This window comes from Talpa occidentalis, unplaced genomic scaffold (genome assembly GCF_014898055.3).
Source record: "Talpa occidentalis isolate TD23 unplaced genomic scaffold, MPIMG_talOcc4v2.1 talOcc4.5, whole genome shotgun sequence".
NCBI lineage: Eukaryota > Metazoa > Chordata > Mammalia > Eulipotyphla > Talpidae > Talpa > Talpa occidentalis.
In genome coordinates this window covers 59677859-59701426 of record NW_023604861.1, presented here as the reverse complement: position 1 = coordinate 59701426, position 23568 = coordinate 59677859, and the positions used below count along the sequence as shown (strand labels likewise).

At 41.6% G+C, this 23568-nt stretch overlaps 1 protein-coding gene across 1 annotated transcript in view; it reads right to left on the bottom strand.

The window, feature by feature from the left end:
- Positions 1-1332: 1332 nt before the first annotated feature.
- Positions 1333-23568, bottom strand: part of EBPL (EBP like) — a 31372-nt gene continuing 9136 nt past the window's right edge. Inside the window, exons 2-4 of the mRNA XM_037527280.1 lie at positions 10369-10438; positions 2846-2984; positions 1333-1593 (exon numbers count right to left, since the gene is read on the bottom strand). Of these exons, the coding sequence (XP_037383177.1) occupies positions 1353-1593; positions 2846-2984; positions 10369-10438 (450 nt within the window). The 3' untranslated portion in view covers positions 1333-1352. The remainder of the gene's footprint in view (positions 1594-2845; positions 2985-10368; positions 10439-23568) is intronic.

Genomic DNA, 23568 nt, shown 5'->3' with positions numbered 1-23568 from the left:
CTGTGAGCTGAGTCTAATAAGAATGGCAGGTATTGGGCAAGTTAATGGGAGTACCTGTTCCCCACTTGGATAGAACTGCTGCAATCATCTCCTAAAACTAGTGCTTTATGAATCACAGTGTGGGCATATTTCCCTCTTGGTGCTGAAGGTAAGTACCAAATTTGTGCTTTGTTTCTATCAACTACACATATTATGGCATGCATCTTACTATTTCTCTGTCAGATATTTCCCTATATTTCTATTTTCTGGTTCACTCCTTATCATAATGTACTATGCAGTTCTATAAAAACTTCAACTCTTTCTCTTTGAAAAAGGTCATATATAAATCAATCAATATGTGTGACCCCCCGTGTTCACCTGTAAGGAGCTGGCTTACTCACAAGAAACTGCTATTATCATTTTTTTGTTGGTTTCACAAATTTCATAAAGTATAAATGTAAAATAGAAGCATTCACTGCACTTCTGACTTCATTTTGCTCACTAAAAGACTAATCAGAAGATTAAAAATTGAGATATGTGTTCTTTGGAATATGAATTAACATATTGATAACATGCTCTATCTATAGTATTCCATGAGTGATTTTATTAATGGGGAATAATTAATGGTAGCCATAAAAGTGTAAAAATGGGGCCTCCCCTGGTGGCACAGGCAGTTGAGCGCCACGCTGTGAAGCTGTCCGCAGCCTCTGCAGTGCCAGTTCGATCCCGGCTGGCCAGCGAGGGTCCCACATGGCACGGCAGACCTCTCCTGTCATACCTGCTGCTCCCCTCAGCAGTGTATTTCGCCCATCTGACTGTTCTGTTCCCTACTCTCTCTCTGGTGAGTCCTCTCACCCTCCCGCGCATTTGGCCTATACCCCGGTTCTTGTGTAAATGAATAAATAAATAAGAATGGCAGGTATTGGGCAAGTTAATGGGAGTACCTGTTCCCCACTTGGATAGAACTGCTGCAATCAGTAAAAATGACAAGTTAAAATTTTATTCTCTGTTGACATTTAATTAAATTGCAAAAAAGAAACAAACAGTGAAATCTGCCACCTTACAATCTATTTGAAATAGATTTAGGAACAATTAACATAAAAAAAGTTAAGTATACAATGGAATGTACAATGGAGACATGTTCTGAGAAATACATCATTTGTGACTCTGTTGTGCAAAGGTCACTGAGTGTAATTTCACACATCCAGACAGCACAGCACCCTGCACACCCAGGCCGGATGGTAGGACCCATTGAACCAGCTGAGACTGAAATGTCATCAAGCGATGCATGACTATTGCAGTTTGTCCGAAAAAAAACGTTGTACATAAATGATTAGCTCATACATTAAAACAGTGTTTGTGATTTTTAAAACTCACTGAAACTTCTTCCCTGAACTGGTTACTTTGTGCTGCATTTTCTTCAGTTCTACCCATGAGTGCCACAGTAACATTCCTGGGATCAGAACCCACACGCTATTGAAAAATACCAGGTAGACCCATAAGTAGAGCCAATTGTTGGTGTTGAGGTTGGGGTTTCCCATAAGCCATTCTGGTGAGAAGGTCATCCACCCGCCATACAGTTCACACACGCACAGGGTAATCTGTAAGAAATGCCTGCCAGAGAGAAAGAAACAAGGGATGAACTGCCACCTCAGCACACTTTGGCACCCTGAATCATGACAGCTATTCTTTATTGGGCAGCATCAACATGATTTCTGAAGCTGGACCTCAGGCTTCAAGTACTGCTCTCTGTGGGGCAAGTCAAGCTAATTAATGAAGACCTATGCTTTCTTTAGAGACGCAACATTGCCCTTTCCAGATCACTTGCAGAGTCAAATATACTCTTTTGGGTATCCTTTCCTCTTCTTAGAAAAATTTAGTGAGGTCAGACCTGATCCAGCAAAGAGAGACCTAGGTAGGAATCTTGTTGTTAAGTCACAATTTCACCCCCTGTAAAGGGGGATTATAATAGTCCCTTCCTCAAATGTTGTGGAGATTAAATAAAATACATAGATAAAGTGGTGGTACATGGTAGATATTATAAATTTTTGAAATAATAAACAAATGGGGAAATATAGTAAGGCTACAACCAAGATCATGGAATCAAAGATATGTCAAAACACCAAAAAGAAATATAATTGTTCCTGCCGACAATCTTTGTAAAATTGGGTAGGGAAAGTGGATCAAGCAATTTTTGAGGTTATCATGAAACTTCATTCTGAAGCTTTAAATAAGACTTCTTCCATACAGGATGGAGGAAAACTGAATGCAATTGTGTCTACCTGACATTGTTTTAGGGACTCATCCCCAGCATAGCAATATATTTGCCCAGTTCACTTTGTCTGTAGGAAGGACAAGAAAAGTGAGGTCAGGAGAAGAGTTCCAAGTCTTAGAGTCTGAGAAGAGTTCCAAGTCTTAGAGTCTGGTTGGCTAATCTGCCCCGACTCTCTGCCTTCCTCGTGTCCATCACAACCTGCAGCTGAATAGATTTCTACTTACCTTGCATGTAATTTATTTTACATCAAATGAATACGAATTTATTTTACATCAAGTGAATACGAATTCTCGAGTGATGGGTGGGGAGGATAGAAACTTTATCCTTTTGTTCTTTAAAATACTGGTGGCAAATTGTCCAATGCTATTAACATTGTGCTTCCCTATTCAGTGACAAAGTTGTTCTGTAATCATATTTCTAGTATTTTTTATTTTAAACTGTCTGAAATTATTCTGATGGCATCATAATCCTTATCTAATATCAATCTACTTTCGTCTCTACTGTACTTTTCATAATTAGCTCCCAATGTCACTTAGGCGTTGGGACAGCTATGGTTCTGCTCTTTTAGCAAGACAGGAAAGGGGCACTTACCGATAATACTTCTCTTTGACTATGGCATAAACGAGGAACAATGCCAGAGACCCATCCAGTACAACAGTCAGAATTTCCACAGACACAATGGCTGGATCAAAATAAAGCCATCTTGCATCAGCTTTGCCATATTCTTTCCCTAAAAACAAAACCCATTTTGTTATTCATCTGGCAATCACTTTTTTTAAAATTTATTTATACAAGAACTGGGGTACAGGTCAGAGGCGAGGGAGGGTGACAGAATTCACCAGAGACAGAGTGGAGAGCAGAAGAGGCAGATGGACCGAAGACACTGTTGAGGGGAGCGGCCGAAGACACTGCTGAGGAGAGCAGTGGGTGAGACAGGAGAGGTCTGCCACACCATGTGGGTTTCTCCCTGGCCGGCCGGGAATTGAACCCATGCTGCAGAGGCTGTGGGCAGCTTCACAGCAGGTGCTCAACCCGCTGCGCCACCGCCACCGGGGAGGCCTCTGGCAATCACTTTTTATGGATGTTAATGGAAGTGACCTTTTTTTTTTCCCTTAAAGAGAAGCTGAAAAGAATCACTGTCACTCTCTCCATATTCTTCTTAATGCCTCGGAAGGTAAGAGAACCCTGAGAAAAAATGCATTTGCCACCTGGTAGAAGTAAAAACAATATTGTTAAAATTTGTAAAATAATTGTTTCCAAAATGTTTTCACAAATATGCTCTTTTTACTCCCACCCTTTTTATTACACATGACAGATTTTCAAATTAGTTTGACAGACTCAGAATTTGCAAAGATAGTCTTTAATAATTATCTTAGCAAATGCATTTTAATTCCCTACTTCAAATTTTCAACATAAAACCTGTAAGGACAGGGCCTCCCTGATGGCGCAGACGGTTGAGTGCAGTGCTGTGCAGCTGTCCGCAGCCTCTGCAGCACGAATTTGATCCCCACCGGCTGCGGAGCAACCCACATGACACAGCAGACCTCTCCTGACTTGCCCACTGCTCCCCTCAGCAGTGTATTTCAGTCAGTCTGCCTGTTCTGCTCCCCACTCTGTCTCTGGTGAATCCTCTCACCCCCCACACCTCTGGCCTGCACCCCAGCTCTTGCATGCATAAATAAATAAATCTTTAAAAAAAAAAACCTGTAAGGACAATTTAGATTTAGGAAAATTGTTATTAAAGAACTTTATTTTAAAAAAAAACACATATTTATTAATAGTTGAAGAGAATCTGAGCCTTGAGGGGGCAGCAAGAAGGGGGGGAAATAGAGCCTGAACTATTGGATAGACCCACAATGGACAAAGGGGGCATTTCAGTCTGCTACAGGGACGGGACTAACGACAGTCACCATAAAGGCCTCAACTGTGCTCTTGGGGAGCGGGAAATCTTTCCAAACCCTATTATCAGGATTTTTTTTTCCTAGAAAGTGCCGTGAGGCCAGAAGGTCTTTTTAGAGCTGAGCTGAGATCCATGTACTAAGTGAAGCCTTTCCTCTCCCTCTTCCTTTTCCCTTCTCTCTCCTTCTCCCCTCCACCTCTTCCCCCCTTCTCGCTAGTCCTCCTCCCTCCCTCGCCCCCCTGTGCTTCTCTTTTTAATTTATTAAAGTAATACATGCTGGTCATAGGAGCTCACACTATTTCGAAAATGCATGAATGGTCAACAATCGGCTGTGCTATCTGATAAGTCTGAGCAGCACAAAGCTCTGATCTCATCGTAGCCAGTGTTAGGGTCCCTCTGGGCCAGGGACAAAGGGTGCTAATGAAAGACTAGCCTGAAAGAAGAGCCGGCCAGCAAAAAGGACTAGGTATTTAATGAGATAACACACAGACACAGGGTGAGAGGAGGCGCCGTGAAAGGCCAGACACACATGCAGGCCGGCAGGACGTGCAGCCTGTCCTTAGCATGAGCCTGCTGGCTGGCATGAACTGGATAGCAACATAATGAGGAAAGCAAAAGTTTTTCCTCTAAATTTATTTTTTTAATTTTTAAAAAGATTTACTTATTGATTTACTTATTGATGTATTTATTACAAGAGCTGGGGTGTAGGCCAGAGGCACAGGAGGGTGAGAGGATTCGCCAGAGACAGAGCAGGGAGCAGAACAGGCAGACGACCAAAATACACTGCTGAGGGGAGCAGCGGGTGAGAGAGGAGAGGTCTGCATGCAATGTGGAAATCTCCCTGGCCTGCCAGGATTCGAACCCTCGCTGCAGAGGCTGCAGACAGCTTCTTTTCCTTTAAATTTAAACACACACGTAGTGCACCTGAAATCTAAGGAACTATAACAAGTAAAACATCAATGCTTTAAGAACTAAGAGTTAGGTGGGTAATTGGGCACTCACAAAAGTAACACCATTTATTCACTTTTTTTTTTAATAGAGGCATGTTTTATTTATTTATTTATTTATTTATTTGTTTGTTTGTTTGTTTATACATGCACTGGGTACAGTCAGAAGCGAGGGAGGGTGAGAGAATCCACCAGAGCCAGAGCGGGGAGCAGAGCAGGCAGAAGGACCGAAGTACACTGCTGAGGGGAGCAGCGGGCGGCAGGAGAGGTCTGCGCGCCATGTGGGACCCTCCTCCGGTGGCCGGGGAGCAGCCGGGGATCAAGCCGGCGCCGCAGAGGCTGCGGGCAGCCTCGTAGCCCAGCGCTCAACCTGCTGCACCACCGGCGAGGCCCAATTTATTCACTCTTGAATTCAACTAATCTTCTGGCGCAGAGGGAGGACTCCGTGAATGCAGAGAATGCAGCAGTGACTAGGACATAAAGTGGGCCTGCTGAAGGCTCACTTTTTTTTCTAGTGGGTTCCAATCTTGCATCAGTGATGTGGGAGAGTGTGGGTCATGGAGGAAGTCGCATTTAAGTCAGAATAGGGAGCTGAGGTGGCTGCTACTTCCTTTCACCTGTGGGTAAGGGAGGGATTCCATCCTAGGATTCTGGGGATGGCTGGACTCACAATATTCGACATTGAACATGAGGTATGGATGGCAGTTTGTTAGTCACACACACATTCATTCACAGCCTGGGGGAGAAGAACACTGAGCCACGAAGGGCCACGTGGGGACTGCACTTGTAAATAGTGTGAACCAGACAGGTCTGTGAGGGGCAAGTTTTGTAGTAGCAAGAGGCTGGAGTAACCCTTGGCTCCTGGGAGGATGTGATGGGCTTCCTGAATAATTCTGAGGACTGGCAGGTGCCCAGGGATATGCAGGTTCTGTACCTGGACCCTGAGACGAGGAGAGTGGTTTGCTAGGGGCTTTATACTTGGCAGTAGAATGGTGAGGGGACTTGCATTTGGCCATTTGAGGCCCCCAGATTCTACCAGCTATCAAGGCACACATAACACTGGATCTTAATTTCAGGTTAGCACTGGAGAGGAAGGAGGGGGAGGCAACATTTCAAAGCAGACCCTGCTGTTGGCCAGTCCCAGCACAGCAAGCTTCAGGCCTCTCCGCCTCTACTGCTTCATTCTGACCATCCTTTTACTGGTCACACCCCTAAAGAGCAAAAGGGCAAATGGGCAAACAGCCTGGATAGCCTGATGCTGTGGTCATGATCATTTATTTCATAGGCAGACGTAGGCAGAAGTTTAGAAGGACAGATGTACACTAAGGACTGGAGGTTTCTATGACCAGCACCACGGCTGTGCTCTCTACCACAGAGCAGAGACAAGGACATGACAAGGGGCCACAAAGAATCTTCTTCATCAAGCTCAAATCAGGCTCCTCTGGGCTCTCTTCTCAACGAAAATGAAACTTGGACTCTGTCCTCAGTCCAATTAGTCCAGTTTTAGCAAGAATCCTACCAAGTCACTTTAGTAAAAATCCCTCATTCTTGGTATCTGATCACTCTTTTCAGCACTCCCAGTTTTATTGAGATGTAACTGACATATAGCAGTATAACACTGAAGGTATAACAGTGTAACAGCATAATGACTTGATGGATATATATTGTGTGCTGAGTACCCTAGTAAGTTTAGTTAAGATTCATCATCTCATATAGATAAAAAATGTCTTCTCATTGGGATGAGAATTTTTAGGATTCACTCTCTTGACAATTTTCAAAATCTCCATGTAGCAATGTTAACTACAGTCATGATGTTGTGTATCACATCCCCAGTACTTATTTATCTTAATACTTAATTTATCTTAAGTTAGTACTTTCCCCCTTCTTTTATCTAATTCTCCCACTCCCACTTCCAGTAACCATAAATCTCACCTTTTTTCTAAGAGTTTAGGTTGATTATATTTTTAGATTCCACATATACAATTTTATGGTATTTGTCTTGCCCTGTCTGACTTATTTCACTTTGCATGACGCCCTCAGGGTTCATCTATATTGTCATAAATGGAAGGATTTCTTTCCTTTCTATGACTGAACAATATTCTACCACATATATATATTCATGACACTTAATGTGTTGATGGACAGTGTCTATGACAGCGGTCCCAACAGGCTATCCCATAGAGCCTGGGTGTGACTACACTCTGACACTGACACGGGATGAAATTGCCTAATGATGCATTTCTCACAATTAAGATGCGTCCCTAATGAAGCATCAGTGTACATATGCCATGTTTTCTTCACCCATTCATCCATCAGTGGATATTTAGGCTGCTTCCAAGTCCCAGCTATTGTAAATAATGCTGCTATGAACCCTGTGGGACATATGGGTCTGTATGTTGGTGGTTTCATATTCTGTGGATAGATGCCCAAGCGTGGGATTGCTGGGTCACATGGTATTTCCATTTTTAACTTTTTTAAAAAAATTTTTTTTTATAGAGGCATGTTTTATTTGTTTGTTTGTTTGTTTGTTTATACATGCACTGGGTACAGTCAGAAGTGCGGGAGGGTGAAAGAATTCACCAGAGCGGGGAGCAGAGCAGGCAGAAGGACCGAAGTACACTGCTGAGGGGAGCAGCGGGAGGCAAGAGAGGTCTGCACACCATGTGGGACCCTCCTCCGGTGGCCGGGGAGCAGCCGGGGATCGAACCGGTGCTGCAGAGTCTGCAGGCAGCTTCGCAACCAGCGCTCAACCACTGGGCCACCGGGGAGGCCCCATTTTTAACTTTTTAAGGTAAATCCAGGTAGCTTTCCACAATGGTTGCACCAGTTCACATTCCCAGTAACAGTGCAATGAATTCCTCTTTCTCTGCATCCTCTCCAACACTTGTTGTTGGGGATCTTTTTCATATGTGCTGTTCTCCTGTGTTCGAGTCCTCTGAGCCAATATACAGAGAAATAACACCCACATCACGAGGATTTTCAGAAGGAGGAGAAAAAGAGGAAGGTATAGACCATTTATCAAAAATAATCACTGAAAACCATGAATAACTTTTTTCTTTAATGTGTTCTACATAATGTTTACACCTCAGCTGTACAACTTGGTGAATCAAAGGACAGTCCACTGATCAACATCTGGGAGGCTTCATCCCAGACAGTCTAAGTCAGAATTTGTATTTTAACCAAGTTGCTCTGGCAATTTTGTGCATTTTTAACTTTAAAAAACACTACTATAGGGGGTGGGGGGCAGGGAAAGAAGGGATTGGGATCAAAATAAGGTGGTTGCAATTGTATGGGGAATATAAAAATAAAATTAAAATAAAAAAAAAAGGGAACACCAAAAAAAAAATAAAAAACACTACTATATATTACTGTTTATATTTTAACTTTTGTGAAAATAGAGAGCAACTCCATTAAATGAACTCTCACTTTTTAAAGGTGCAAAATACAAATATGAAGATGGTTGATAGAGAGACCATATTAGACATATGCAGTTCATGGGATTGAGCCAAATATGCTTATTTTCTCAGATATCAGACAGGACAATGACTTAGGCCGGGGCCCTTCAGCGTTTGGGCTCCCCTAGAAATTCTCGAGGAAAGTTTAATCCAGACTACTCACCAAAAAGGTGCACAGCTGCATTTCACTCAGCCCCTGAGACTGAAATTGCTGAATCCCAGTGTGGAGGGTTCAGGTTCCTGAGCTCCCTCTGCTGGACCTATGATGGTCAAAGATGATGCATGCTTGCTTTGAGAAGCCCTAACTAGAGCTGACTCAACTCTCTAAAAGAGTTTCCTAACATTAGTTTGAATTGAAGTCCCATTGCTAAGTCTCCTGCTTAGAGTCCGCTGCTTGTTGAAGCAGAAAGCTGCTGCAGTCTGAGGCTTGCCCACAGCAGCAGCCACAGCTACCTTGACCTCCTTCCCAAACAATAAGAAAAATCATTATGGATAGGGTGACAGGCTTTCACATATAAACTGTATAAAACCCTACCATTTCTGATTTTTGGGGTCAGACTTATGGGAGCTATCTCACTGAGCCCTCCAGTGTGACAAATAAATCTCTCTCCCTACCTCTCTCAGCGCCACCTGATTTCTCTGGGAAATTGCTGGGACACCCTTATAGATTCTGGCCGGAAGATATAATTTCAAAACAATGGAACAAACAATATAAACAATGCAGAATTTCAGAGGCAAAATCTGGGAAAATTCATCCTGTGCAAGGAAGTTCTGCAATAGCAGCAAAGCACCTGGTGTTGCATGGCTGATTCATTTGGCAGTAGTGACATAATACATGGTGGTGGTCAATTCCAATTGAATGCTTTCTGACTTATACTAAGCATGAAAAAGATAGGGAAAACCAGTTAACATCTCTACAGAGCAAGGAGATTTTTGGAAATTGTCTATGAAATTAAAGATACAGGGCCTCCCCCGTGGCGCAGCGGTTGAGCGCTGGGTTGCGAAGCTGCCCACAGCCTCTACTGTGCCGGTTCGATCCCCGGCTGCTCCCCGGCCACCTGAGGAGGGTCCCACATGGCGCGCAGACCTCTCCTGCCGCCCGCTGCTCCCCTCAGCAGTGTACTTCAGTCCTTCTGCCTGCTCTGCTCCCCGCTCTGGCTCTGGTGAATTCTCTCACCCTCCTAGGCTTCTGACTGTACCCAGAGCTTGTATAAATAAATAAATAAATAAATAAATAAATAAATAAATAAATAAATCTTTAAAAAAAAAAAAAAGAAATTAAAGATACATATGCACCATAAAAATAAAGTTGATATTATAAGATTGAAAAACACTCAGTTTAGGGCCCTCCTGGCAGTATAGGGGTTAAGTCTCAGAGGTATCACGCTATGCATAAATAAATAAAATTAAAAAAAAACAGTTTAAATATCTCAAGCTCATCAATCTGTACTCACTATATTTTAAAATACATAGCTTTATTGAGATATAAGTCACATACCATACAATTCACCTGATTAAAGTGTACCGTTCAATGGATTTTAGTATACTCGTAAATTTGAATCACCGCAATCTTATTCAAGACATTTCATTATCAGTCAGTCCCCATTTCTCCCTCCACTCCTCCCTTCCCTCCACCCCCACCCCAGCCCTAGGCCACCACTAATCTACAATTTGCCTCTACAGATTGATTTGCCCATTCTGGATATTGCATATAAATGGAAATCATACAATACTGGCCCTCGTTTAATTGACAGTAATATTTGCAATTAATCTCCTCAAACATTTCAAATGCAAACATTTTAAATTACTCACATAATGAAGCAATAAAGCCGTGGGAATCTGTAATATTTCCTGTGAAAGACAAGTAGACAAAAGGCCCTTCCTAGAAAAAAGAAAATGGAAACATGCTCTAATTTAGCATCACAACCACAGGATGGCGCCGCAGAAACACACTACAGCGAGACAGACCCGGCATCCCCACCAGCCAGACCACATCCTGGCACACACCTGCATAGACCTCAGGGTGCGTATCTGGAGCCACGTTCTCCAACCCTGGAAATGGTTATGTCTAAAGTCAATGCTTACAAAATAAATGCTATTTTTCCGTGACGGGCATTATTAAACCAGGAGTGTATCCTTAAGGAGAAAAATAAGTTGAAGAGTTTGCACAAGGAAAGAACTTACGTTATATTTATAAAGCTAAAAATTGAATTACTCCAGGGATTTTATACCTTTGAGAAGTGTCTCACAGCAATTCTTTCATCTCATCTCAAAAACTTCTCAGATCTCTCTTAACAAAAATGGCATTCAAATATTATGCCAGAGTTGCACTAGTTATTTTTCCTGAATAAGGGCAAATTCAGGAAAAGTTAAAATGCTTATGGGCTACATTTTAGATTTTAGATAATGAAATACCTGCAATTATACTTAATATTTCCCCATCACTGAAGTGTTCCTTCACCTAAAATTTCAAAAACTAACAAGAAGTCATTGAGATATTATTGCATCTTGCTCTTTTGAAAAAAATTTGTTATTGGTTAATATCTTTTTACCACATTTCTTTTTATTAAAGCAATCACTTATGTGATATAACTTCTAGTACCACTTCTAGAGGTTACCACTTAAATGCTATCTTTGGTTCTAGTGACGACCTTTGTAACTCATATCATTCTCTTCAGATGCTATCTATAAATGCACTTCCTGAAAAAAATGTGATCTAATTTGTACTGTTTCCCATGCCCTCCCCAGTTCTTCCAGTTCTTGGTAATGGGGAAGGAGGGAACTTTCTCCATCTTAGATTTTGTAGCTGCTCTAAGAATAAACTGACATTCTATGGGGACTACACCTGAGAGAAAAAATTATATATATAAATTTAAAAAAAGAACAAACTGATACAAAGCAGATTAACAAGAGAAAAGCATACATATTATATTTAATGTTTTTACATATTAAACATATAAAATGTACATCAACATAAAATATGTTCATGGGAGTCTTCAAAAGGAAAATGAAGACCCAGAGAAGCTGTTAGGTCCCCAAAGTCATATACATTTCTACACAAAGAATGATAAATTATGGGGATGTGACAAGACAAGGGGGCTTGAACTAGGGACAGTAAATTGTGGGAAAGTGACTAGGAAATACATGGAGGGAAATAAGAAGAGTTATTTTAGTAGGTTTATTTCTGCATTGAATGCAGGTTCACTTCTGCATTGAACTGTCTCTGGTGTTAAGAATGCTCTTCTCTTCCTGGTATGGGGAAAGCACCATTCTTGTGGGATTTTTTTTTAAAAGATTTATTTATTTATTTATACAAGCACTGGGTACACTCAGAAGCACGGGAGGGTGAGAGAATTCACCAGAGCCAGAGCGGGGAACAGAACAGACAGACTGACGAAGTACACTGCTGAGGGAAGCAGCAGGCGCGGCAGGAAAGGTCTGCGTAACATGTGGGACCCTTGCCTGCAGCTGGGGATCGAACTGGAGCTGCAGAGGCTTCAGGCAGCTTCGCAGCCCAGTGCTCAACCGCTGCGCCACTGGGGAGGCCCCTTGTGGGAAATTTTATGACCTGCTTGTAGGTAGAAAGAGAGAAGGCAGAAAGCCCTTCCTGAATTTCTTGTTTCTCAATGGCTTCCAGCTCAGAATAATTATTGTGCCAAAGTGGCATGTTTTGGAGTGGCGTGTTCTAAACCCCTTCAGTAGCTGTATTACTCTCTTTATTTTCCTATTAGTTACTCAAATTTATAACTTAATAATAACTTAAATTTACAACTTAATATGCCTCAGCTTACTCCTTCAACAGCTTTGTACAGCATTTGGATGTCTTACTGTACAGGACACATGGCACTCCCACCTTTTGTCTCACTGCCCTCCCCATTTCCAACTTTCAACTTCTTTCCACTTTGCTCATACCTTGCTGAGATTACATTTCCATTCTCATTCTGCAAACTTCTCCCCTATTTCACCTGTAAATGAATACTAAGAGCTGAAAAGCCAGCCAACATTTATAATATTTTGGTCATGGAAATATCATTCATTGCCATGGTTTACAACTTTCCTCGAGAGATACAATATTTTGACTTCTGTGTCATGGAGAATTGTGGCAAATGAAAAATCCCCTTAGCCCACAAATTTCCCAAAATTATGCTGTATTTTATTTTGGTTCATATTTGGGCAATGACTATTTTATGTATTTTTTTTAATCCTACGGTTTGTAATTGCCTTTCTTTTTCTCTGATTAATAGAAGAAAGCATACTCTTTCCCCCTCTCACTAATATTTTCTAAACTTATCTATTCTTGTCTCTGGTAAACAGAAGTTTTTAAACCAGTTTGTCTTTTCTTGAATGTTCTTTGTAAGCTATTTAATTAGTAAAATGATTTATCTCAGAGTCTTTGTAAAAAATATATTACTTAAAAATTCTTAACAACTGCTTATGAGATAAACAGTAACGCTTTAAAACAAAGAAGTGCGCCCTGTTTACCTCACATTTTATTTTCACCAATCAGTTTTTATTTTTAGCAGAGCCATAGCAGGAAACTCACACCACCTCCCTGGCGTGGCCTGGGAACTTCTAGAAAAAATACAGTCACTGGTATGGCCAAAAGGAGTATAAGTTTGGGCTGAATTTGATCTTCTCTAGGTTGCTCAGTCCATCTATCTGTAAGACAAAGAACTTCCTATAATTGGATTGTGGATCTCATTCTAAAAAGAGACAAGACTTCCTCTAGCAAACTCTTCAACTGGAGTCATTGGCAAAACATGGATTCTGTCACCAGGTCTAGGAACTTTCCTCAATAAGAGCAAGACAGAGAGCTGGAAGTCTATGAAAATCAGAGATCTATGAGCACATAACAAATTTGTTCCCTTTCACATACATCTGTTGAAATTGTACTCCTTTTCCAAAGCCCAGCTCAAATCCCTCCCCACTTCTTCTAAGAAACCTTCCCAAACTTCCTAGTGAGGAGTAACTTTTCACTCTTCTTTGTTACTAAATTTGTGTTCCTGTAATCATCAACAATGTGCTGGTTATAGGTTTCTAGTCCCCATTAGATCATGCATCTTTGGAAGTAGGGATGCTGCCTTCTCTGTCTTAGAATCCTCAGGAATCCAGGATTGTATCTTTTTTTAAAAAGATTTATTTATTTATTTATTTATTTATACAAGAACCAGGGTACAGGCCAGATGTGTGGGACAGTGAGAGGATTCACCAGAGACAGAGCGGGGAACAGAACAAGCAGACTGACTGAAATACACTGCTGAGGGGAGCAGCGGGCACAGCAGGAGAGGTCTGCAGCGCCATGTGGGACCCTCGTCGCCCGGCTGGGATCGAACCAGCACTGCAAAGGCTGCGGAAAGCTTCACAGCACTGTGCTCAAATGCCTGTGTCACCAGGGGAGGCTCTCCAGGATTATATCTTATGTTTAGTGCTTGATAACTATGAATTAATGATAAATTCATATAATGAATTACTTTAAAAGATGCTTTTTAAGATATACTATATATTTCCCACTAGTGTAAGAAAGTAGTGCCCTAAATGGAAAGGCAATCTAATGCATATAAAGTATAACAACTATACTGGTGCCTCCGAATCTGATGAGATGGTGCCTCCTCCAAGAAGCAAGCCTTCACTGAGTCTCTTGGTGGGAGGTAAGTGCCTCTCCTACATTGAATTCTGACTATTTATCTCCTCCTCAAAACTGTCAATTCTTTCATGGAAAGTCTTTGTCTTTTATTTTTCTATTTCAAATGCCTGATACATGGCACATACTAAAAAATATTAACTAAAATAACATGAAATAAAAGGAGGAAGAAGGATGATAAAATTCATGAGTTAAAAGAAACAACCAAACAGTCCCATTAGAAAATAGGCCAGAAAAAAAAAAAATGAAGTGACATTTCACAAAGAGGATATACTAACAGCAAATAAACATGAAAAGATGGTCAACATTATTGGGCATCAGGGAAATGCCAATTAAAACCAGTCAGGTACCAGTAAGCACCTATCAGAATGGCTAACATTAAAAAATACTGAAATACCAAATGTTGACGAAGATGTGGAGAAACTGGATCACTCATATTTATGGTAGGATTGAAAATAGTATAATCAGAAAACTAGAGTTTGACAGTTCCTTCTAAATATAAAAAAGCAATTACCATACAACTCAGCATAAACACATATGCCCACTTAAAACATACATAATGTTTATGGCACGTGTTAACAGCTAAAAACTGTACTTGAAAGGGTGAATGGTTAAGCAAACATTTATACCTTGGAGTCTTCCCTAACAATAAGGAATTTTTTATACTCAGCAACTTGGATGGCTTTCCAGAGATTTATAAATCAAAAAAGTCTAGCCCAAAAGATCACATATTATAGGACTGCACTTATAAGGCACTTTTTGAAATGAAAAATTTTAAAAACAGAGGACATATTAGTGGTTGCCAAGTGTTAGGGGCTGGAGGAGGTTGCGGGGAGGAGGAGGAAAAATGCAGGTAGTTATAAAAGGTAAATACTAGTGACCCTTGTGTAGTTAAAATGGTTCTAAGTAGCCTGACTGCTGTAGTGGATACATGAACCTACCTACCTACACACACACACACACACACACACACACACACAAACACACACACACACAATTGCAAGAGAAACCAGGGAAATCACAATTAGATCGGTGAATTTTCTCAATGTTGACGTCCTGGTTGCTATAGTACACTACAATTTTGAATAATGTTGCCACTGGGCAAACCTGGGCAAAGTATCCACAGGATTGCTATTATTTCTTTCAACTACATGGCAATCTCTCTGTATTATTCATACAAACAGGTAGAGGTATAAGAAAGACTAACATTACTAATTAATGTTTTCAGGACTACCTTTTTTTTTTTTAAGAATAGAGTGTGCCCTGGCCTAGCTTATTATCTAGCTAGGTAACACCCCCTTCAAATTTAATGAGGATTAGAGGTGGAGGTGAGGAGTTGTGGTTGGGACAATCCAAAAAACTTCCAGATGGAGACAAGTCTAAGGCTAGGTGGGCAGGTTGAGGTGGAAGTGGGGAGATGGATTGTGCCCCAGGGGTAGAGAGCACAGGATGTGTCCCACACTGTAGAAGAGAGAGTGATGGCCCCAGACCCTCCCACTGGGCCCTCCTGCTGGGGCTGAGGGCCCTGAAGTTCTCAGAAGAACTCAGGCTGTTCTCACTCCTCCTGGCCTGTGGTCAAGCTGCTCCTCTGTCTAAAGTACACACATCTAATTTTTTCTGCCTGAAAAAAGAATGTAATTTTTGTTTTTTTTGTTATTTTAAAGATTTATTTTTTATTTATATAATAGCTGGGATAAAGGCCAGAGGCGCGGGAGGGTGAGGGGATTCACCAGGGACAGAGTGGGGAGCAGAACAGGCAGAAGGACCGAAGCACACTGCTGAGGGGAGCAGCGGGCGGCAGGAGAGGTCTGCGCGCCATGCGGGACTCTCCTCCGGTGGCCGGGGAGCAGCCGGGGATCGAACCAGCGCTGCAGAGGCTGCAGGCAGCTTCGCAACCCAGCACCCAACTGCTGCGCCACCGGGGAGACCCTAAATACATCTTTTTTTTAAAAAAAAGAAAGGTAAAAGTCTCTATGCTTCCTGATCCCCAATCTTATCCCCCAGAGACACCACTGATGACTTTCCTGATACCTTCAAGAAACGTTTGTATATGTATGTTATTATGTAGCCATAGCTATTTAAAATAGCTTCTCTCCGGGCCTCCCCTGGTGGCACAGCGGTTGAGTGCTGGGCTGCGAAACTGCCCACAGCCTCTGCAGCACCAGCTCAATCCCTGGTCACCGGCAAGGGTCCCACATGGCATGACAGACCCCTCCTGCCAAGCCAGCTGCTCCCCTCAGCAGTGTATTTCATCAGTCTGCCTGTTCTGTTCCCTGCTCTGGCTCTGGTGAATCCTCTCACCCTCCCGCGCTTCTGACTGTACCCAGTGCTTGTACAAATATATAAATAAATCTTAAAATAACTTCTCTCCACTATTAGTTTTATATTATTAAACCATTGAGGATGAGAAAAAATTCACAATATTTAGTTATTAAAAAAAATTTTAAGTTCTATGTATCAGGAATTTGGGCTTAAAAATACAGGGAAGATCATATTAGATCCTCTAAGAAATAATAAAACTGTATCAAATTGAGCTGCTAACAAAATCAGCTTAAAAGCCTATCACACCAAATAAAATCAAGTAACAAAGGCCAGTCTCATTTTCAGTTAAGGTGTTCCAGACACGGAATTTTAACAACATATTTTATTTACTTTTAGACAAGTCAAGGTTCAGATTTTTTAAAAAGGCTTGAGTTGAACAACTACAGCTCTCCAGAATTCAGTGGTGGCTTTACAGAGACCATGGCATTCCCTCATTTTTTTTTTAAGATTTATTTATTAATATTTACGTATACAGGAGATGGTGTACAGGCCAGAGTGTGGGGCGCAAAGGATTCACCAGAGACAGAGTGCGGAACAGAACAGGCAGACTGACTGAAATACACTGCTGAGGGGAGCAGTGGGTGAGTCAGCAGAGGTCTGCTAGGCCATGTGGGTTGCTCCCTGGCCAGCCAGGGGATCGAACTTGTGCTGCAGAGGCTGTGGACAGCTTCATAGGTTGCATCTTAACCCCTTGCACCATCAGGGAGGCCCGCCGTTCCCTCATTTCAACCCTTAAAAATTTTTGCAGAAAAAGGATTTATAGAACTAAAAAAGAAAAAGGATAAGTTTCATTTTTGTAATTTGTGTTTGTATTTTTAATGACTACATTTGTATTTAAAGGTATTTGCCAGGGTTGGGTTTTTTGTTGTTTTTTTTTTGGGGGGGGTGCATGCAGCAGAAGATGCAGCAGGAAAAACAGCAAAACACTCATCACTCATTAGGCATAGAAGTATAAAGTGAAATAAGAATAGCATCAGTAGATAAATCCTGTCAAAATTTATTAGCATTTCCTACTCTGACTCACAAGCTTGGTCTAATCAGACTTGATTTTTCCATGTCATGGCAACAGCATATATTATTGTTTCTGGAAAGATCAGCTGCTTCAGCCTCTGACAGCACCTTGACGACAAGGCTATGGTCACTTGCTAAGTGCCCAGCTACCCAGCTGTCTTCCACTTAGTGACATCACCACTTCCATTCAGTGGAACCTGCTCCAGCAGATGGGTGTTGCCTGCTATTAACAGTGGATTGCACTGGTCTTTTCAGAACTTCAGGTATCACACAGTCTCATGAGGTTTATTGTTCCTACAATGTGGCAGCTTAGTGTTTGAGTTAGGAGAATATCCTGAGAATATCTTTCTACTGAGAATATCTTTTGAGAATATATTGTTATCTGCTGAGACTAATGTTACTTTTCATATAAGGATAAAGAAAACTTTTCAAGGTCATTTCTTTGGATATGTGGTATTACTTAGTTACATAGGATTGGGATGAAAATAAAAGATAATCCAAGTGTGGGGTATGGAGAGGAGGGGTCAGGAGAGGGACAGAGAAGGAAGGTGCTTTTACTGAATTCTGCTAGAGACCACGGACTGTGCCAGGTGTCCCACACCCTTGCTACTCAAATGTGATCCAAGAACATCATGGGCATCCCCTGGGAGTGTGTTACTAATGCAGAATCTCCTGCCATACCCCAGGCCCCTGGAATCAGAAACTGAATTATAAAAGGATCCCAGGGTATGTAAAAGGATCCCTGGGGGAATCCTGGGCATGCTCATGTTTGAGGCGCACTGCCCTAAATTGCAGAGCTTTATTAAATCTCCATAATGATCCTCAGAGGAAAGTTATTCCATACCTTATGGACAATTGCTATGGTTTGAATTCACCCCACCTAAATTTGTTGAAATCCTAATCTCCAAAGATAATGATATTAAGAGGTGGGACCTTTGGGGAGTCCTTAAACAAGGATCCTTCATGGGCCTCTCTGGTAGCGCAAGTGGTTAAGTCTTAGCACTATGAAGCTATTGCCAACAAGGGAGCTAACACACATGGCACAGGAGACCTCTCCTGCCTTGCCTTCTGCTCCCCTCAGGAAGGTATTTCAGTAGATCTGCCTGTTCTGCTCCCCACTCTGTCTCTGGTGAGTCCTCTCACCCCCTGTACCTCTGGCCTACACCCCAGATCTTATATGCATAAATAAATCAAATAAATCTTAAAAAAAAAAAAGGAATCCTTCATGAAGGGGGTAATTACCGTATAAAATTTATAAGAGGCTCCAGAGAGAGAGAGAGAGAGATCACTAGTCTCTTCTGCCACTAGAGGACACAGCAAGAAACCAGAAACTGGATTCCTCACCTTATCCCAGACTTTCATGCTGGCATCTGATCTCAGACCTCAGCCTCCAGAACTGTGAGAAATAAATTTTGGTGGTTTGTAAATTATTCAGGCTCTGGTATTGTCATAGCAGCCTGAATGGAGTAAGACCCTAAGAGCCGGTGAGGAGGTGGAGCAAATGGCATTCTCAAAAGCATTCCTGATGGGGGTGGAAAATGGTGCAGCCACTTTGGGAAACAGTTTGGCAGTTTCTATTTTAAAGAATCCCACTACTTGGCATTACCCTGGAGAAATATAAACAAACCACACAAAATAAGTAGATATCAACAGAAAAGCAATACCTAACTGTCAAAAACTGGAAACTTAAATGTTCTGATAAATGGTAAATGGATAAACTGTATATTAGTAACTAGTAAATGGATAAATAAATTGACATAATCCACACAGTGGATACTGTCAGGTTAATTATGCTAAATAAGGGACTCCATACTGTATAATTTCATTTATATAAAAGATGTGAAACAGTGAAAAAAATATTTTTAAAGATTTATTTATTTATGCATACAAGAACTGGGGTACAGACCAGAGGTGTAGGGGGTGAGAGGATTCACCAGAGACAGAGCGGGGAACAGAAGAGGCGGACCGACTGAAATACACTGCTGAGGGGAGCAGCGGGGGAGACAGGAGAGGTCTGCTGCACCATGTGGGTCACCTCTCTGGCACCTCCCTCGTGCTGCAGTGGCTATGCATTGCTTCATAGTGCTACATCTTTTTTTTTTAAGGTTCATTCTTTTTTATTGTAGATTCTGTAGTTTCAGTCAAAAGCATAATGACATATTCATCATTACAATATACCAAGTATTTTCTGTGCCCCAAAAACCCTCTATGTTGTGCTTATTTTTTTAAAAGATTTATTTATTTATTTATTTATTTATTTATTTATTTATTTATTTATTTATTTATACAAGCACTGGGTACAGTCAGAGGCGCAGGAGGGTGAGAGAATTCACCAGAGCCAGAGCGGAGAGTAGAACAGGCAGAGTGTGAGCGGGCCACATGAGACGTCTGCGCGCCGTGTGGGACCCTCACTCAGTGGCCAGGGATTGAACTGGCACTGCAGAGGCGCGGGCAGCTTTGCAGACCAGCGCTCAACTGCTGCGCCACCGGGGAGGCCCTATGTTGTGCTTATTAATCCGATTCTATATCCCCTTTACCTCTTGCCCTCAACCTTGGCAACCACTGATCCTTTTTATTGTCTGTATAATTTTCCCTGCTCCAGACTGTGATATGGTTGGACTGCCTCACATTGCGGTGCTCAACCCCCTGTGCCACCAGGGAAGCCCGAGATTGTCATATAGTTGGAATCATAGTATGGATATTTGTCAGACTTCTTTCACTAGTACTATGCATTTAAGTTTTCTCCCTAACTTTTTATGGCTTGATAGCTCAATTCTTTTTAGCATCAAATAATGTTCTACAGTCAAGATGATAATATCACCTACTGAATCTTAACCCCTTGAGCTACTAGGGAGGATGAGAGACAGTCAGAAAGTCAAGGAGGAATAAATAAACAAGAACAGTAAAACTAGAGAGAATAAGGTCTTGGATAGGGGAAGTAAAGGAGAAACTCTAAGATAATAGCTGAGAAAATGGGCACATCTGGCCTGCAGGAGTACAGCCACTGGGAGAGAGCCAATCAAAAAGCAGGATGATGAGAAGAATAGAATAGAGAAGAAAAAAAAAGTTTAACTACTCAGACACAGGCCCACAACAGCTTCTTTGCTGCTCCCAGGTAGGAGTCCTTGCTGTCTTCCTTTAAATAAACTGTGTCTTTACTGTCTTGAATAAAGTTTGCTTCTCTCTGCTTTCTTATCTAAAAAGCCTGCAGATTCCTTTTTATGGCTTCATGGGACAAGAACCTGTGGTGGTTCAAGGGCTAAATTACCAGTGCACACAGGCTTCAAAAGGACCATTTCTCAGATGATACATTTTATGGTTAAAAAAAAAAAATCTCTTATCTTCCTAGATTTATTTTGGACTCAGAATGTCAGTTTTGAAATTTGTCCCACAAAAGATAGCTTTTAGTGATAATAAAACATTTTAAAATAACCTAAAGTTGCATTGTTGGTTCATAAGGACACACCTACCACATGTAGTATGCAATTATTAAGAAAAAAGGCATCTACATAGCCAGTATCATTCTCAATGGGGAAAAACTGAAAGCATTTCCATTAAGATCTGGAAAAAGACAAGGATGTCCACTCTCACCACTGCTTTTCAGTATAATACTGGAAGTCCTAGCCAGAGCAATAAGACAAGAGAAAGACATACAAGGAATCCAAATAGGGAAAGAAGAAGTAAACCTATCACTATTCGCAGGTTATATAACACACATAGAGAACCCCAAAAACTCCACAGAAAAACTAATCAGAATAATCAAGCAGTTTAGTAAAGTAGCAGGATACAAAATCAAGACACAAAAATCAGTAGCTTTCCATTATGCAAACAATAAATCTGAAGAAGAAATCAAAAAAACCATCCCTTTTAGGGCCTCCCTGGTGGTGCAGTGGTTGAGCACTGGGTTGCGAAGCTGCCCGCAGACTCTGCAGCGCCGGTTCGATCCCCGGCTGCTCCCCGGCCACCGGAGGAGGGTCCCACATGGCGCGCAGACCTCTCCTGCCGCCCGCTACTCCCCTCAGCAGTGTACCTCGGTCCTTCTGCCTGCTCTGCTCCCCACTCTGGCTCTGGTGAATTCTCTCACCCTCCCGCGCTTCTGACTGTACCCAGTGCTTGTATAAATAAATAAAAATAAAATAAAATAAAAACAAAAAACAAAACAAACAAAAAAAAAACCATCCCTTTTATAACTGAAACAAAAAAAATCGAATACTTGGGAACAAAACTAAGAAAAGGGTCTCCCTGGTGGCGCAGGCAGTTGAGCGCAGTGCTGTGAAGCTGTCCACAGCCCCTGCAGTGTCGGTTTGATCCCAGCCGGCTGCGAAGCAACACACGTTGCACGGCAGACCTCTCTTGTCTCACCCGCTGCTCCCCTCAACAGTGTATTTTGGTCATTCTGCCTGTTCTGTTCCCTGATCTGACTGTGGTGAATCCTCTCACCCTCTGGCACATCTGCCCTGTACCCCAGTTCTTGTATAAATAAAATAAATCTTTAAAAAAAAAAAAAAACAAAAGAGGCAAAGGACCTATACAAAGAAAATTATAAAACATTGTTAAAAGAAATACAAGAATACACAAAGAAATGGAAAGACAGCTCCTGCTCATGGATTGGAAGAACTAACATTATCAAAATATCCATCCTACCAAGGGCAATTTACAGATTCAAAGCTATTCCAATAAAAATTTCAACGATATTCTTTAAAGAAATAGAACAAATATTGATTAAATTCTAATGGAGCAACAAAAAAACCCAAATAACCAGAGCTCTCCTGACTAAAAAGGAAGGGAATGGAGGTATCACACTCCCAGACTTCAAATTATACTACAAAGCCATAATAATCAAAACTGCATGGTACTGGAATAAGAACAAACACACAGACCAATGGAACTGAATAGAGAGCACAGAAATAAATCCACACTTATATGGACAATGAGTCTTTGACAAAAGCGCAAAGAATATGCAATGGAACAAAGAAAATCTGTTCAATAAGTGGTGCTGGGAAAATTTGGTTGCTACATACAAAAAAATGAAGCTTGACTACTAACTCACACTATGCACAAAAACCAACTCAAAATGGATCAAAGAACTAGACATAAGACCTGAAACCAGGGCCTCCCCGGTGGCGCAGCGGTTGAGTGCTGGGTTGCGAAGCTGCCTGCAGCTCTGCAGCCGGTTCGATCCCCGGCTGCTCCCCAGCCACCGGAGGAGGGTCCCACATGGTGAGCAGACCTCTCCTGCCGCCCGCTGCTCCCCTCAGCAGTGTACTTCGGTCCTTCTGCCTGCTCTGCTCCCCGCTCTGGCTCTAGTGAATTCTCTCACCCTCCCACGCTTCTGACTGTACCCAGTGCATGTATAAACCAAACAAACAAACAAATAATAAATAAATAAATAAATAAGACATGCCTCTAGAAAATTAAAAAAAAAAAAAAAAAAAAAAAAAAAAAGACCTGAAACCATAAAATACATAGAAGAAAAAACAGGCAAAACACTACATGACATACACCTCAATAGTATCTTTTTTTTTAAATTTTTTTTATATTCCCCATACAATTGTACCCCTCTTATTTTGACCCCAATCCCTCCTTTCCCCGCCCCCCCCCCCCATAGTGTGTCTCTGGTTCATAGTTGTTTGTTGATTTTGATTTTTTCTTTCTTATAGTTATTCTTTTTCCTGGTCCCTTATTTAGGTTTTCTAGATTCCTGCTATGAGTGAGACCATCTGGTATTTTTCTTTTTCTTTCTGGCTTATTTCGCTGAGCCTGATCCCTTCTAGCTCCATCCATGTTGCTGCAAACTGCATGTGTTTATCTCTTTTGATTGCTGATCTTCTTGATCCAGTCATCCATTTTTGGGCATTTGGGTTGTTTTCCAAAGCTTAGCTATTGTAAATAGTGCTGCTATTAACATAGGAGTGCAGGTGCTCTTTGGAATTAATGTTTCTGTGTCCTTTGGGTAAATACCTAGGAGTGGAATTGCTGGATCATATGGAAGCTCTATCTTTAGTAGGTTGAGGAATCTCCACGCAGCTCTCCATAGT